Source organism: Cyprinus carpio, chromosome B12 (assembly GCF_018340385.1).
Source record: "Cyprinus carpio isolate SPL01 chromosome B12, ASM1834038v1, whole genome shotgun sequence".
NCBI lineage: Eukaryota > Metazoa > Chordata > Actinopteri > Cypriniformes > Cyprinidae > Cyprinus > Cyprinus carpio.
Window position 1 is genome coordinate 15,694,280 of NC_056608.1, and position 18,491 is coordinate 15,712,770.

At 36.0% G+C, this 18,491-nt stretch overlaps 1 protein-coding gene across 4 annotated transcripts in view; it reads left to right on the top strand.

Annotated features, from left to right (window-relative positions):
* The first annotated feature begins 2,456 nt into the window (after nucleotides 1–2,456).
* The window catches only part of LOC109076127 (urotensin-2 receptor-like), a 30,250-nt gene continuing 14,215 nt past the window's right edge, over nucleotides 2,457–18,491 (top strand). The window contains exons 1-4 of one of the 4 annotated variants that reach the window (XR_006156109.1): nucleotides 2,458–3,267; nucleotides 4,254–5,048; nucleotides 5,128–5,345; nucleotides 7,067–7,189. Coding sequence is in view for 2 of the 4 variants with exons in the window: in XM_042735616.1 (XP_042591550.1) it covers nucleotides 3,216–3,267; nucleotides 4,254–5,344 (1,143 nt within the window). In the remaining 2 variants the exon portion in view is untranslated. Of the gene's footprint in view, nucleotides 3,268–4,253; nucleotides 5,346–7,066; nucleotides 7,190–18,491 lie in introns of all 4 variants that reach the window. The other 3 variants (XM_042735617.1, XR_006156108.1, XM_042735616.1) reach the window with 3 other exon arrangements.

The window sequence follows — 18,491 nt, forward strand, 5'->3', positions numbered from 1 at the left end:
TACAGGGGCGAGAGGGTCTTCCACCATCTTTCTTGAGAAGAGTCCATGTCACCTGTTGCAAAGGTTTTTTTTTTTGTATGTATGTATGTATGTATGTATGTGTGTATGTTTGTTTGTTTTTTTTGTTGTTGATTGCAATAGGACTCTTTTCATTGAACCCCTGAGTGCAGGGCAAGTTGTTTCATGTTTTGTTTTCGTTATTTTCTCAATACTTAATATTTTAATTTAAGGAAGCTGTAAGGAGTTGGCTGCCATTTATTTTTATATACTTTTTCTCCTGTTTATAGGTAGTAAGGAAGGTAGGTTTAGCATTGTCGTTTGTTTGCATTGTTATTTTGTGTTTAGGTTATTTAGTTTACTAAAATAGTTAGACTTATTTTTGTTTGTTATTTTGGCCATTACCCCCTCCTGAATTTAATTGCTTCCATGTAAGATCTTTCGTTTTCTTCATTACTGTTTTTCCCATGTTGCCTAAATCTTTTTTGCTTGATTTTTGGTTCGGGTGTTGAATCAGTGCTGGGACGGGAGACAGGGAATCTAAAGATGTACAGTTTGTTTAGTTCATTTTAATTCTTTATTTAATTTCATCTGTTCCTTCTCCTCTACCCTAAACAGAGGAGTTTGTAACAGGAGCCACAGGGGACCAGCACAACATCTACTAATCTGAGAGTTGTCTTGGAATCCAAGCAAAAACTGACCAAAAATTGGAACTGCCTTTGACATGAGGTTACGATGATCTTTACTCTGGCCCTCAGAGACGAGAACAGCTAATTTACTCAAGAGCAAAATGGTTCATCTACAGATAATATTCCCAGTACCAAATGACAAGCTAGTGTAAAATGCTAGAGCAGTGGATGGTGTTTGCCATGTGCACCAGAGCATATTATCAACTTGCAAAAATACTCCCAACCGCATTTCCAGCCCTTTGGACTTAATTTACCAACCGAGTGCCATCAAATGAACCTGGCTGTATTAAAGTCTGAGATACCACTTCCTGAGTATTCCAGATCCAGATTCATATTGTTGACTCAAGGAGACTTGAATATTTCAGCTGAAATGACATATTATAATTCCACTCCTTCAGTTGGTTTTGCCCCATATTCTTAAATTGATGGAGTCAAATCCTAATATGTTCTTCGATAAGCCAAGTGCCATTGAGTGCAATGAGGTGCTGTTGGCGTAGTTCTGAATGAGTGTTCTGGCATTTGCTCTGACCTCTCATCACCTCACGGTCTCCCATTAATTGAGATGGTGCTGTGGCAGATTTGCAAGGACTTACTGCATGATGAAGGAGGCCAGCATTAATTTTGCTCATGTGTTAACATAACATTAAATCACACAGACTGCCACATGAATACTAACACTGTATGCAAACCGCAGAGGAGAGCTTTTAGCTCCTTTAGTCACAAAAACAATATGCATATCCACCCCCCATATTAACACTTAATGTTAACTTATTAACAATCAATAACTGATGGATAGAACCAAGTCACCAACCATTTTTTTTTTCCATAATACACTTGATGTGAGTGTATATCATAATATATTTTACATCATGACATTAATGTGTCATGAACCTAACAATTACCGAAAAATTGCATTTGAACTTTAGTTTTTAGCATTTATTAATATACTGTATGTCAATATTCATTTCTGTATATGTATATATACATTTAATTTTACATTTAAATTATTTATTTTACATTTAAAGTTGTGTACATTTATATTAGTGTATTTCAAACACGAAAGAATGAAAAATGATCACTAGTATATTTCTAAATTAACCAAGATTATTAAATGTTGTGGAAAAATTATTTGTTAGTTCATAATAAATAATGCATTAATAGCTTTTGCTCAAATGCCACATCCCCCCCCCCACCAATGTGAAATATTTTTTGATAGAAAAATTATTACTCCATAACACAGCAGATCCAGCAAAAATGTGGGTGTATGCTGTATAAAGGTCATTCTAAATCCAAGCCATCTTGCCACTTTCATCAGCACTAGAGTCATAAACAAGCTCTGAATGTGAATTCCTCTCTATAAGGGTAACATATCTTTGTGAAAAACCAAACAAGGCTGGCTTTCTTTCATAAAAGTGCCAAAAACTCCCAGGTATGTATTAAGTACCTGCTGAGAATAGTCTTCCAGGGCATTATTTCAAGGGACGACCTTTTGGTTAACAAACATGCCATCATGAAAGTAAAGTACTTGTCACAGGGCAGTACACCCACTTCGGCCAGTCCTGATTATTCCTGCCTACCAAGACTCGGTCTGTGCTTATTATGTGAAATAAACACTGCAAAATGTTTACCTTGGAACACCAAAGTGGAGAAAATTGTGATTGCATCGCTAACAGGAACTTGACAGAAGCGAAAGCTAAATTGCCTATTTGAAATGTTAAAAAATAAAGGAGGGGACAAAAAAAAAAACATTTACCTAAACCTGTTTGCTTGAAACGCCTGCAGATTCTGTTTTGCAAAAGCAGCTTGTTATGGTACATTGTATTCTGTGTTTTAGTATAATTTCTCTTTATTTTGAAACACAAATGTGTAATACAAATCCCATGTGTGGCAATCTTCTGTCCGCTAGATGAATGAATGAGCTCAGGTAGTACCTCATTAGTCATTCACAAATAACACAAGCACACACACACATTTCCAGAATGCCTCATCACACAATGCATTCCCCCCAACCAATCTCTCTCTTCTCTCCCTCTCCTTTCCTCTCGCCCTCATCTCCCCTCCCACTCTGTGCTAGTGTGTGAGTAGCTCTCTCTCAGTCTACCCCTCGCAGGCACGCACTCTGTCAGTGGAGGAGATGGTTTCTGAACCCAGCTGTAGCTGAAAGTGATCGCCTCCTTGGGCATATCCATCTAAGAGGATTGTGCCCTTTTTCTGCTCGTACCACTTTTATTCATTGTTCTGAACCTGTAGGATTTTCCTTATCTGCCACTCAGGTTTGCGATATAGTGAGTGTTCCGCTGAAGAATAACTGAAGTTTTTCTTTCATGGATGAAGCACCTGCCTATGACTTATTTGCGCTTTTTGTATTGACGTGATCAGTGTGTCCTATCACACATGGCACAGCTTAAGTAATACATTTTTTGTCTACTGGATTTGTTTAATTTTGCCATACAAGGATTTCTAGCTGACAACGTGGTAGGAATCCAGGAGTAAACTCTTAGGAGAAACCATGAGTTGGACTCATTATAAATGCTAAACGTCTGTTTGCTTGGAGCTACGCCATCTGAGGAATCCAATCAAGGTAAAGCAATGTTGATTCTTCTTCTATTTGACTTTTGAGGTCACTTGTCTAAATGTCTGTTGTGATAAATAAGCATGTTTCATTAATTTGAGGGTGTAGGGTCTAGTTTTAAATATTAAATATTTAGTTGATGCTTAAGGATTAATCATTTGATAGGAATAGTAAATTAAGTGATTACATCAAGTAGTGGGAAGGTTAATCCACCTCTCAACGTATTTATTTATTTTTTTCGTTAATGAGAGTGCTGATTTTTTAGGCAGAATTTAAGGCACTCTAAAAATTTTGATCTTATATGTACCACAGGTTAAAACATTATTTTATTTTAAAAAATATTATTATTTTATTCATGACTTTGAATTTGAAGCACAAAAAAACACAATTGGTTAAAATACCATTTTATATTCATTTAACTATTTGGAAACACTTTAGTACATGTACCAATTCTCACTGTTAACTAATTGTTTATTAGCATGCCTATTATTAACATATTGGCTGTTCTTTAGTACTTATAAAGCACACATTCTCTATGATAATATTTTACATCCCTAATCCTACCCAGTACCTAAAATGAACTACCTTACTAAGCATTAATACGCAGAAAATTAGGAGTTTATTGAGGCAAAAGCCATAGTTAATGGTTTGTTAATAGTGAGAGTTTGACCTTAAAATAATTTGTGACCAATTCTTTTTTATTTAATAAATGTAATATATCTGTAATTACATAACAAGTGTATTATTAGAATTACATTTAATTATTACATTTATATTTTCATATTATAGTCATTACTTGCTAAGTAGAATTCAAAATTATGTATAATAGATTAAAAATAGATTATAATATATATATATATATATATATATATATATATATATATATATATATATATATATATATATATATATATATATATATATTTAATTTTAAGTCTATAAGTGAAACTGTTCAACAACCTTTTAACCACTTTTGACCATTAATTCTTCTGTAGAGATGACCACTGTGTCAATGGACCCCATTGTGGCGATGCTGGAGAAGGTTTCCAATGTCACTGAGGTTCCAGCAGAAGCTTCTACTGAAGACATGGCTGCCACCTTCACCATTGGCACCATCCTGTCCCTAATGTGTCTGGTGGGTGTGTCTGGAAATATCTACACTCTCGTGGTCATGTGCCACTCCATGCGCACGGCTGCCTCTATGTACATCTACATCATCAACCTGGCACTAGCTGATCTGCTTTACTTACTTACGATTCCATTTGTGGTGTGCACACATTTCTTGAAGGGCTGGTACTTTGGAGACGCTGGATGTCGGATCCTCATCAGCATGGACTTCCTAACAATGCATGCCAGCATTTTTACCCTGACTGTCATGAGCACAGAACGTTACTTTGCCGTCCTTAAGCCTCTAGATACAGTCAAACGCTCTAAGAGCTACCGAAAAGCAATCGCCTTCTTGGTGTGGACGGCCTCGTTGATTCTCACCTTACCCATGATCATCAGCGTCCAGCTGATGACGGAAAGCTCCAAGCCAATGTGCCAACCCACCTTGAGCCCTCTCTCATATAAAATTTACATCTCCTTTCTCTTTGGCACCAGCATCGTGGCTCCAGGGGTGATAATTGGGTACCTGTACATATGCCTGGCACGAACCTACTGGATTTCCCAAACGGAAACGTTCAAGCAGACCAAGAAGCTCCCAAACCAGAAGGTGCTATATCTGATCTTCACTATCGTGCTCCTGTTCTGGGCCTGCTTCCTGCCTTTCTGGATCTGGCAGCTTCTAGGTCAGTTTAGGCCTGAGCTGGATCTCTCCACCAAGGCCAAGCGTAACATTAACTATCTGACCACCTGTCTGACCTACAGCAACAGTTGCATCAATCCGTTTCTCTACACCCTGCTCACCAAGAACTACAAGGAGTACCTCCGCAAGAGACAGAGGACGTGGACGGCTGGCAGCTACCTCAACCGATGGAACCGCTTTCAGCGTTCGCCCCGACGTTCCTTGTCCTCTAGCAGCCAGCAGTGCACGGAGAGCTTTGTTCTCGCGCATACTTCTCGCACCAACAACAGCAGCCTCTGAGGTAGGTCGTTGACCTTGTCTTTTTGGCCTTCTATCGTAACTCCATGCTGTTTTCCAGACAGTCTGAGTCGATGTGACTGAATAAAACAAATTTTTCTCCAGTTTACCTTCATCTTTGCTCAGTCCAGCAGGTCTGTTTTGAATCAGCCAAGACCAGACTGTTTTAGTTTTGCGGATTTGGGTCTGAATTTCAGGATTGCCTCTTGTTGCTGCAAAGTGCTACAGCTGAGATGAGAACTTGATGCACAGCTTTATAGTTCAAATTATGACTACACATACAATATAAATAGACAGGACATTCAAAATATTATGCTTTGTTTTGAGTAGCATTTTAAAGGTGAAATTTTAACACTCGACGAGTCACCATTATATTTAATTGTGTGACAATCTTTCCTTAATTCCAGGATGTTATGTTTGCAAAAGACATTTCAGAAAAAATTCATTTTGAAACATAACTATGTAATTTGTGTCTCAAGGTTCATAGATAATTTGTCTCAGTGCAAATGCTGGTCTAGGTTAAATAGGCCAGATGATAATTAGGTTCCTCTGATTGGATCTCAGCACCAAATTATTCTCCAATCAGCAGAACTGCTACCTAAAAGTCTGCATTGTATGAATTACAGTGGACTAAAAGAATAACGCTCTAACAAGGCTGGAATAGGCTATGAGCATCGCTGAGTTAGGAGGAAAATGTGCTAACATTCTCAACAATGAATTACTCACGGTGTCAAAATTCCCCCCGGATTAGAACTTGATCTAATCCTAAAATGTATTTTAATTTCCCAACAAATGACAAAATTAAAAACAGAACGTAAAAAGGAGAGTGAAAAAAAAGAGCATACCAAAGCTCCTTCCTCATATTATATTCATTAAGATTTCTCAGAGTGTGACTCATTCAGCTTTGCATTTATTGTCAGCTGAGTAAATTTTTGTCATTAAGGTTTAAAAAAAATCTCCACTAAAAATACAACTGGTAATGGAATTTTAACCTTCTAGATCAGGTTATCAGAGTCTTTTTGTATCAAAGTGCAAAATCTACAACCATTTATACTGAAGAGTTTCCAAATTAATGGAAAAAATAAACATGCAGCATGTTTACGATTAATTTCATTTCAAAGTACACTCTATAATTATTTAGACAGACATCTGAGCACCAGAAAACCTTAACCTTAACCCAGACTGTTATAAAAAGACATAGTTTCTGTTAAACATAAACATAAATACATAGACTAAATAACCACAGTGAGAAACATTTTCTGAGAGCATTAAAATGCCACTGCACATATACTGCAGCCTGATACTGTTATAACAATAGTTTAATATTTTTTCCAAATACTGAAAATATAAATCTTTCTAAAAACATAAATACTGAAATTACTGGAATGATAGTTTGGGGAAAAAAAGTTTTTTATTTGTTTATTTTTTTTTTATTTTTTAAGTCAAGAATGAAAACAAAGAAACCAGTTCACTGAATTGAAAGCTAAACAAGAATGTATCAGTCTATTCAATCACTGCCATAATTACAATATCATCACTTACAAATTTATCCAAGTTTATACAGTTTGAGTTTCCTTTTTTTCTTCTTCTCAATGTCACATTATGCTTTCTCATACTGTCTGACTTCTGAGCACTACTGAGAGAGAGAAACAGTCAGCAGAGCAATGAAACAATTCTTCTAAGGTCTTTCCTCTTGGGTTGATTTTGATAATCTGTCTTTGGCAGGCCACATGACCCATGTTTAGGAAGTGATGGACATTGCCAGAAGGAAGACCTGAGTGTCCTTGCAGTTCTAAAAATAGCCTGTCCTCTACAGCAGCCTCTGTACACAGTCCTGCAATGTATTTGGTGAGGACAATAAATCAACATTACACAATGATTACTCTTCACCCGAGCTTAAAATAAATATTACAATTAATGTTAAAATTATTTATGCATGTGAAATATAATTGATTTGATAGATTTTTAAGAAAAAAAAATGGTGTAGAAATAATTTTCACTTGGAAATTGCTGGTAAATTTAACAATGAATTACAAAGAAGCTACAAGTAACACATTGAATTAAACATGAAATTGAACTTAACTAGTATTTTCTTGGAAAACATCTTCCAATAATCTTTGTTTTATTTACAACTTTGGAAAATAATAGTTTACAGTGTATGGATAAAAAGGCAACACATATATTTTAAAAAATATATTTTAATTTAATGCATTTTTAATTAATACACGATTCCATTGCATTGTGTTAAACAACGAAAATGTAAAGGTCAAGATTTACATTTACTAACTGTTACTGATCTATTTTTTTGCATACTAAATTTAGCTACATGGACAATGGTAGCATGCATTTACCTGAATTTGCATCCATTTGATCTTTTACTTAAGGCCTAGGAAATAACTGAACAAAAGTCACATTTGGCATTCAAATCAAAAGGAAGCTCAAAGACACCACAAAGTGTCCCTGACAAAGCCTAACTCACATTCTAAATTCACCTTAATAAAGTTATTATAGTTTGTAATGGCACTGGTTTCAATCTGGACACCAATCTGTCACCGAGTTAGAGACCTTATTTGTCTAGACGGTGGGCTGTTTCATCTGGTTCTGATCCAATAAGAATCCAAATCAATACATCTCATATATTCCAGGACCTCTTCCAGACCATCTTGAGTCTAGCATGAGATACTCCTGGCAGAACAATTGCACGATGATAAACTGTTATGAACTTTGTAATCCAAAAGTAAGAATGGCACACATTTCCATCAAACTCTCTAAAAAAATAACCCTGGCTTGGTCGAGTAATCAAAGTTGGGCCTGCCTTACAAAAGCAGCAATCATGGATCAAAAGATTTATAATTCACTTTGATAACACAGAACACTTCTATACCCTAATTGTGAGAGAAAATCTGCGTAATTTGTTGCATTCTGGCTGAGAGAGCTATTGGTAGCTCACATTCGCCAAAATATTTTGTAAACCAAAAATGTAAGGGATGGGAGGAGGATGTGCACAACGTGCATTTGGATTTTCAGTAAATATGCTGAGCTTTTCTTGCAGGGCTAGTGATAACAAATGTAGAGTTGAAATCTGGGTGAGTGAAATACAAATGCAGTGGTTGCAGAAAGGTTTGAAAGTTTAACTTTCATTTCGCCTGGTAAACTTGAGTGAGATTCTTATGCCAGGCCCTGTAATGGGAACTTGTAAACAGGTTAAAGAAAATTAGAATCAGCAGGTTGTGCATCAAAATCTACCATGACTACTAAAGACATCTTATAAAGTTTTGACAGTGCATAGTCGAATTTTGCCTCAGCTACAAATACATTATGCATTATACACACACTGCTGAGCTGCATACATTATTTAATTAAAAACTGCTAGTGCAAACGTTGCACTATGCATAGTATGACAGGAATCAGATAGCTTTGCATTTGTTTGCTATATGTGACGCTGTTTCATCATTTTGTATTCCGAGTCAATATGGTGTGTGGGAGTATATAGATGGTGGTAATGGAAATGAATCAAGAAACAGGTTCAGGGGAAGACCTGTTAATGGCAGCAGCTTACTGACAGAGCCAGGACAGCTGCTGAGTTTATGAGACCCCATTGCTCTTGTGTGCGTGTTTGTAAATACAGTACCTTTCCAGTGATCCCGGTTACTAAAGTCAGGCATCTTATCTTATCACTTGAGAGATTTCATTCTCTCCGTTCTCTCATTGTTAAATTTTTTTTTTTAAATTACCAGCAAACTGGTTCTGTGGAAGCACGCTAGATGGACATGTTTGACTGCTGTGCTAGCGTCTGGCATCTTGCGCATGACACTGCATTCAAAAAACACAACGCTCAATTTGAAATAAGCTTAACGTTTAAAAAATGTGTTTCAAATTACATTTCCCCCATTCCTCTCCCCGTTTCAAGTTCTATGTTAATGGCTGTTACAATACATATACTTGCCAATGCTGAATTTACCTGCATTTGCTGCTTGGTGAGTGTTAATTTTAGGCCCTGACTATGAAAAATCCATTGTTCTGCATTAAATATGATCTGGGCCTCTGGGTAGGACACTGAGATATCGATCACGATTTATTGGCTGCAGATTCCTTCTGTTGCGCCATTGATCCGTGTACTGTAAATGTGTCAGAGTTTCCCCTTGAAGAAGACACTGGTGAATGTGGCTTTCTCTGATAGTAGAGGGTCACAGAACAGCAGAGTTCCATCACCCCACATCACCCGGCAGGCTACCGCAGTATCTGTCTTACGAGGCGAGGTGAATGTGCTTCTACAAGGTCAGGCCATGACAGATAGTTGACACTGCCATCACTCACTCAGCACCTAGCTAGTTTTAATGCACACATATGCACTAATGACTTTTGTGAAGTAATCAGTGTGGCTCAGATCCCTTCAGTCTTTTCCTGTCAAACTGTACAGGAAACCCACATGCTGTGCCAAAATGACCAGCTTCTTCCCATAACCTTTTAGTCCTTCCTTTTGCAAACGCTGGAAAACATTGTTATGCAACTTAAGAAAAGTCTGAGACGTCGTATCTTTTCATCTATAAATTTGTCCCCATTTTAGATGAAAAGAAACTATGAGTTTGTATTATTGTCTTGATTTTTCTGAAATCCACTGGAGGTTTGAAATCTTACACTGACAAGTTTACATGAAAGCTTTATTTTTAGTGCTTTGTCGAGGTTTAGGCAATGTAAAACACAACCGTTGAATGATTGATGTTTGAATGGTACTTTCTTGTGCTTGTTTTTTTTTTCCTGGTGTTTTAAGATGATGAATTTTAAGTGAGACTCCAGGGTGAGGGATTACATTGTGTACAACTCTGTCTGAATCATGTGTAGTTTTTCCATTCATCAAACAAAAAGATACAAAAAGGAAAATGATTAAGGTTTCTTAAGCACTTAAGCAAAAACGTCAACCATTTTCTCAAAACTGAGCAACAAATTTAAAATAATATTATATAATACTTTTTTTATTTTTAATTATTTTTTTTAAGTCATGCATTGAATCAGATAACAGAACCATGCACAGTAAATCAAGTACTAAAATAAGGCAGTGCATGCAAGTAAAAAAAGGACAGCATGTAATTCATTCTTAGTGAAATTCCAGCATAATATTTGACATTACAAGACATTGAAAAAGAAGCCATTCAATGCCTTTGAAATTATAGCTTCCCATAAAAATGTGTGCTGGAGTTTTTACTACATGAGCTGATAATGGTAGTTATCATATAAAAAGCATTTTGTCACACTGAGGTTTTGCACTTGGCCACTTGGATAACTCAGGAATGTTCTTTAGAGCATAACTAAGCCTTTGAGAGAGGAGTGTTACAACGGCAAGAGACAGATGAGAGAACAGGGATTGCAAAGATCAACAAATAAGGCATTAGAGGTCAGAGAGACCCATTAATAAAGGCCTTAATAATTAAGCATTATCTTGCTGACACTGAGCACAGAAATAGAATGTGAAACACATGCAGCAGGGTTATTAACCATTAAAGACTTTAAATAAATATTCACCAACAGATATAGTGCTATTTTTAATTTATTATAACATTCCATTAGAATGTGCAGCCCTGTGAATGATAAACAAACTTACCCATTCTTAAAATAATATTTGTTCTATCTATCTGAATAAAAAATACAATCTTTTGGTTGCAAAAGCCTACAATTGGTGAGAAAAGTCAGGACTGATAGTAATTACAAGCAGATGTTTAAAAATAATGAGCAGATGTGATTCACAAGATTTGAGCCTCAAAGTTCCTCAGTGTTGTCATGAATCGTGCTGTTTCCATGTATTCACAACATTAAGTTGAATTCTGGACAGCGATCCTACAGAAGATCATCAACGATGTCCCCACCAGATCTATGCCTGGTGGTTTGAAAACTTAAACACAAAGGCAAAAGAAAACAGTATATGACCACCTTCTGGTTGAGAAAATACCATATGCAATGAGGTGACAGATGCAAACTGTCTAAAGTCAGTTCCCTGGAGTTAAAGGTTGAACTGGTTTCAAAATATTTACTTGTGAAGACAAGACAAACACAGTATAACATGACGACTATGTGCTTTTAGAAGGGGAGTAGCTACATTTGTATTCAATTTGTATTCAATACTTGTTCAGTTTTAACTTCATTTTGGACAGTCTTTGTGAACATATGCTCATTTGTATGTTAATTTTTTCTTCCTCTTTTCCCCCCTTTATTCTTTGTAGCTAAGATTGAAAATGCTCTTTTTAGCACCCCTCACTCCACCTGTTCTAATGTTTTTTTTTTTATTAGTTTTTTTACTTTTTAAAAAAAATATAAGTGTGAGTTTCCTTTATTACGTTCTTTAAGAATGATTTCTTATATTAGACTAAACTAGTGTTATTGACAGGGCAAAATGTTCAGTTCTGTGTTACACATTGCAAGGGTGTTTATACAAGAAGAAAAATACACAGTGGATACAGTGAGGTCCAAAGGTCTGAGAGCACTAGTGAAATTGCTTTTATTTGCATTTTTTTTATTATTATTATTTTTTTTATTATTAAAAAAGAATAATAATATGCAATTACAGAGTGGTTGGAACAGGAAAGAGGCATCTCTCTCGATGCACTGCTGTTTAAGGCTGTCTTTTTAGCTTGTGCATTGCTTGTTGATATATGAAAAGCTTAATCTTTTGCTTCTTCTGGTGGAGATGAAATATGCAAATAACTAACTGACCAATTTTGTCTGATTTTGTCAATTTTGATGATTGGTTTTTCTAAAAGCAATGCCACAGTGACATATATACTGAATACTGATCTTGTTTATTTTTTATTTTTACTTTATATTTAATTTACTCTTTTTTTATGTAAGGTTTTTTTTTTTTTTCTTATGTTTCTCAAAGCTGTTTGTGCTTTTTCCTGGCATACCATTTGCTTACTGCAATAGCCAAAGAGTATATTTTGTTAGCTAAGATGTGTGAGTTTCCCAATGCCTTGTGAAACACTCAATGAGGGACTGGGTCACAGGGTCAACTGCACCACAGAGCATCAGTAATGAAACAGCAAAGCAGCTCCATCCCTCTGTATAGTGCTTTCCATGGTAATTCAAGTAAAATAAAGATGCATTTCTTACAGAATGTGTAGTGGTTTAGATGGTTAATCCCTCTGTATAGTGCTTTCCATGGGTAATTCAAGTAAAATATTAAACATAAACATAAATACATAGACTAAATAACCACAGTGAGAAACATTTTCTGAGAGCATTAAAATGCCACGGCACATATACTGCAGCCTGATACTGTTATAACAATAGTTTAATATTTTTTCCAAATACTGAAAATATAAATCTTTCTAAAAAACATAAATACTTTACAAGATTTTCTTACAGAATGTGAATCAAAAATATGGTAGCAAGGATGCACAAGGACACCATGTGCTGACCCTGTGTTTGTCTGCCTTGTCTTTTCTGCAAGTTAATGGACACATCCATTATGAAACAGATCACAATACAGCTGATGGCCCCTGGCCTTTCTGTGTTGCAATGTCCTTTTGCTCCCTTATGTCATAATTTATCCACCCACATGTTGTGTCGTTTCAAATTTGTATGACTTTTTTTTTTTGCATTTCTAAGTTAGTGGTAACCAATATGATTTGGTTACTAACATTCTTCAAATGTTCAAAGTACACATTTGATTGGTTCTTGCTTTCCTTGTTCCACAGAAGAAAGAAAGATAATAGAAACACCTGAGACAACACCACAGCAAAACTTATATAAAAGCATTTCATTATTTCTCCTGATTTTTTTTTTCTCTCTTTCTTTTTATTTAAAGTTTTGATATTGAGCTTGTTTTGCAAACTTTGTGACATTTCTATTTTATTTAAATGGAATGGGATAATAGATTTGGATTTGAAGGTGCTGCAGGCGATTTTCAGTTTCCAAAAATTCTGTCAGACTTAGCCACCCCCATCTCTTCAACCACATGCCCTTTCTCCGAAACATCCAAAAACATGAACAAGCAACTGACAAAGCGTACAGATTTCTATACCTTTTATCACTTATATCTTCATCGCTTTGTTTCTAGTTAGGCTGTCAGCAATACACATTAATTCCTCAGGACACCATTTTCTGTGGTACCTGTAAGGAAGTACAGGTAGGAACATTTTATGTGTGGCGTTCCAAAAAGTCACTTACAGCACAAATAAATGCACATATAACAGTCTCAAGAGGAAATTGTGACTTCTTGCTATTTCTTAACAGGCACTATTTCCCCTTGGCAACCTCTTAGGGCTCTCTGGAAGCTCAAAATCTGGCTGATGGCTCCAGTAACACACATTAACACATCTATACACACACTCACTCCTCATAATTTTACCATAATCCTATCTCTGCGGACCATGCTGTGAGTTTCTCTTTTCCCACAGATCAGAGCGGTAAAGCATTAGCTTTCGGGGTTGTTTTGAATGGAGAGGAAGTCCTTGAAGGTGTTGCAGCTGAACTTTAGGGGGATCAGCAGGGTGGGCCAATAATTAGAGTTATGTGGAGTGTCCGGGTGGAGCGGAAAGAGGAAAACTGTGAGCTGGGACGATGCCGCAGTCCAAGCCCAGGGCTGGGAACACAGGATGGAGCAGGGTGGTTCTTAGGAGAGTTATAGTTCCACAGTGATTACAGGTGCTGCAGGTTGACTGGTTTTGTTTTTGTAAGAGCTCTGATGAGAGGGAGGGCATTGCTGGAGAGGGTATTCAGGTGCTGGAACCATTAAGACAGCAGGAAATCAAAGATGATATATGGTCTTGATGCACGGTCTAAGAAAGACAAATAAATTCTGTGCAAGCAGCCCTTGTGTGGCCTTCTGCCCTTGGAGAGTCAGTGGGGAAAAACAAGCTGGATTTAACAATGCGATTGTGTTCTCTGTCGTTAACTTAACACAAATGTCCTCTATAAAATGATTGTTGTTGCAGAACAAATCACTCGTTTAATTGTTCAGGACTGCTTGTTTGCATTCAGAAAGAACATCAGTGCAGTCTATCTCAGCTGGATGAGAATGAAAGTTTTTGCAGGTTAAATGGTTCATGTAATTATATCCCTATTATTTCCCATCTTTTTGGACTCCAAATGTGGAAATTGTAAGAGATTGGAGACCTTCATGGTAAATTGTCTTGTGGGTGACTCATGGAACTGACGTATCTGTGCATTTAAGTGTGTGCCTGTACACCAGCCTTGAAATGGTAATGGGAAAAACGAATGCACTTTCACACCATCTCTAAATAACAGCTGCATGCTGTCCAAGCCACATGGTCTCTAAACTGATAATCACAGTGCAATAGAGATTATTTGTTGCACAGAGGGACTGTGGTTTTCTGTGATATTGCAAATTGTGATTTGCATTATAAATCTAAAGGGAAAATCATGTATGGGCGAAGTCTGAACACTCAGTACACACTTTAACTCACTTCCTGTTAGATGTCCCTTCAAAGATATCAGACTGGCTTAGAATAATCACACTTCATAATCAATACTTCCTCATATCGTCATTGATCAGTTGATATTTCACTGCACTTGTCATGCAAAAAAGATTTAAACATATTCAGGGCACCGATCAGTTCCAGTGTCCTCCTATACAGTGTGTGACATGCTACACTTCATCTACTGGAATGTAATATCATCTAAATTATTTTACAATTATTTCTATATTATTATTATTTGAGATTATGTTGCAGATTTTATATTTTATATATTTAGTATATGACACCATGATCCGCACACAGAATAGTCTCACAAAAATAGTCTTCTTTTAGCTTTTTATCACAGTAAAATAAAATGTAAAAGAAGACTATTGTGAGTGTGGATCATGGTTTCAAGACCCTGATTTAACAGCTGTTGATTTATGGGTTTTCACATTACACAAATAAGATTTGAAATATTTAGTGAGAGATGGCCAGTGATTGTCAGTGTGTCCATGCAGGGGAAAGTGACCTAGAGAGAGGTGTCAAGCAGCTTTATAAAAGGAATGTGGTTCTTGTGCCCTCTGGCTCAGATCATATTGCAGGCTTATGTCATGTTCCCTGGAGATATGCTCTTCAATTCACAGCTGGCTGTCTCCTCTGTGGTCAGACTCCTGAGGCATCCCAATAATCACTTACCCCTTAACAAAATACATCACAAAGCCACATAACACTTATAATGATCCAGGGGCGTAGCCATCTTTTCAGAAGTGAGGGGGACAAAATTATTTATATATATCAGATCAGTCATAGTCAGTTTTTTATGTTTTATGAAGAAGTGTCTTCTGCTCACCAAGCCTGCATTTATTTGATCCAAAGTACAGCAAAAGCAGTAATATTGTGAAATATTTTTACTATTTAAAATAACTGTTTTCTATTTGAATATATTTTAAACTGTAATTTATTCCTGTGATCAAAGGTGAATCGTCAGCATCATTACTCCAGTCTTCAGTGTCACATCCTTCAGAAATCATTCTAATATGCTGATTTGCTGATTATCAATATTTAAAAGAGGAGTAATTTTTTTTTTCCGTATTCTTCAATGAATAGAAGAATCCAAAGATCAGCATTTATGTGAAATAAAAGCCTTTTGCAACATTATACACTATATCATTCAAAAGCTTAGAGTCAGTATAATTTTTATTTTTTGGAAAAGAAATTATAGAAATGAATACTTAATTTTACAAAAGATTTCTATTTCAGATAAATGCTGTTCTACTGAACTTTCTATTCATCAAAGAAACCTTAAAAAATTCTACTCACCTGTTTTCAAAATCATCATAAGTGTTTTTTTGAGCAGCAAATCAGAATATCAGAATGTAATGATGCTAAAAATTCAGCTTTGAAATCTCAATAAATTACGTTTTGAAATATATTCAAATAGAAAACAGTTATTTTAAATAGGTTAGTAAAAATATTTCAAAATTTTACTGTTTTGCTGTACTTTGGATCAAATAATTGCAGGCTTGGAGAACAGAAGAGACTTCTTTAAAAAACATTAACAAGCTTACTGTTCAAAAACTTTTGACCGGTAGTGTATACTACAGGCAACTTTACATTTTCTCTAATTTCTAGCTTTTGGCTTAGAAATCTATAACTGCTGGACAATAACCAATAATAATGATTTGTGAGTTAAATGTTTACCTTTACCTTTACCTTTACCTTTTTTTTTTTTTTTTTAAAGATACAAATGTGTGAGATTGCCTTTTCATGTGCCTTTGCCCGTGTTCCATGTGTAAAAACGTCTTTTCACTGCCTGGTCTTAATTGTGACTGGATGCTGTTGAGAAACAAGGCATTTGACATTCTGTTCCTCTGAAGAAAAAAATAATAATAATAATAATAAATTTAATATGATCATTAGTTCCATAGTGATTGATTTAGAAATGGATGTGTATGTTATTCAGAAATGACTGATATGCAATGGGGGACGTCTAGAAAACATCTGGATTTAGCTGGTTAACAAAAGCCCTATTTGCACGGGATTATTATTACCTGGTGACCTCCAGTCATTTGTAATAATTGTGAAGGTTGTCTGTGATCTTAATCCTGTGCGAATTGGCCATGTCTGTAATTTGTAAAGTAAAAATTCCCCCGCAAATGACCTAGGCCTACCATATTTTGCAGAACACCGAGTCCTGTGATAATATTAGTCCCATGCGAATCAACATTTTTGTGATTTGGCAGGTCGTATATCTTTTTTCAAGGTTTTTGTTGTGCCTTTTTATCCATCTTAAAATTTATCCACCCGTGCGAATGCACCACACAAAATTCAGATGTGGGGGGGCAATTTCAAAATCACACAAGGTCCCCAGATAATACTCATCCCCTGTGAATAGGGCTTAAACTACTTAAAAAAAAAAAAAAAAACTTAAATCAGACAAGTTGTCATACACTAGACAGCATGTAAGCTGTCCAAGAAGCAGGAATTTATAATATTATGAAGTGCAGTATGTTCGATTGCTCAAGAAACTTGGCAGACATCCTAAATCCCATGAAGATGATGATTGAAGATTAACCCTAAACTAAAAACATGTAAATACAAAGGCAAGCAAAAACACTATATGATCTGCCACTGGCTGAAAAAAAAGAAGAAGAAAAAAAAACACCATGTGTGAATATCAGTGGGTGCCTGGCAGATGCAAAGCTTATTAAAATCTGTTCACAGGAGTTGAAGGTTGAAATGGTGGCTGAATTTTCCTAATTGTATCTTCCCTGGATTCCTACGGAAGACGTCAGCCAGCTAATTCCTCTACGGAGTGAAACAGCTAAGTGGCATTAAATAACATCACTAGTCTTATGCTTTTAGTCTTAGTTTACATTCTAATATGTACAAATGCATTTTAATGACTTGCTTGGAAAAATAACAGTGGCCCTGTCCCAAATCGCACACTTGACAAGTACTTGCAGTCTTAAGATGGGCATGTGTGTTTGTCCTTGGAATCCAAGGCACTGTATGGTGTCCCATTCGTCATCTTACGTTTCAGAAGAGTGCTCATGGCTGCTGCCCTTGTAACTGCTATATGCCCTTGATACAAACTTCAGCCAAGCATGCACTGATGTTAACACCACATTGGACTGCTATCTGACAGTTTATGCGTCATTATACTGTATTACTAAAATGTAGACTTGGACTTGTGGAGTGCAAGAGCTTAGGATGGCACTTGAAACAAGTGCAATCAATTCTTGTGGGAGATTTCTAAAAGGATGAAAATATGTCATAATTTACTCACCCTCTTTTTGTTCCAATCCTGTATAATGTTCGGTTAACTGCAGAATATAATATGAAGAATGTTTCAGTGGATTTGTCCATATGTGACCCTGGACCACAAAAACAGTCTTAAATTGCATGGATATATTTGTAGCAATAGCCAACAATACATTGTATGGGTCGAAATTATAAATTTTTCTTTTATGCCAAAAATCATTAGGATATTAAGTAAAGATCATGTTCCATGAAGATATTTTGTAAATTTCCTACCGTAAATGTATCAAACTTAATTTTAGATTAGTACAATTATTTAGACAACCTTTAAGGTGATTTTCTCAATAACCTTTTTTTTTTTTGCTCCCTCAGATTCCAGATTTCCAAATGTTGTATCTCGGTCAAATATTGTCCTATCCTAACAAACCATACATCAATGGAAAGCTTATTTATTCAGCTTTCATAATGCTCAATTT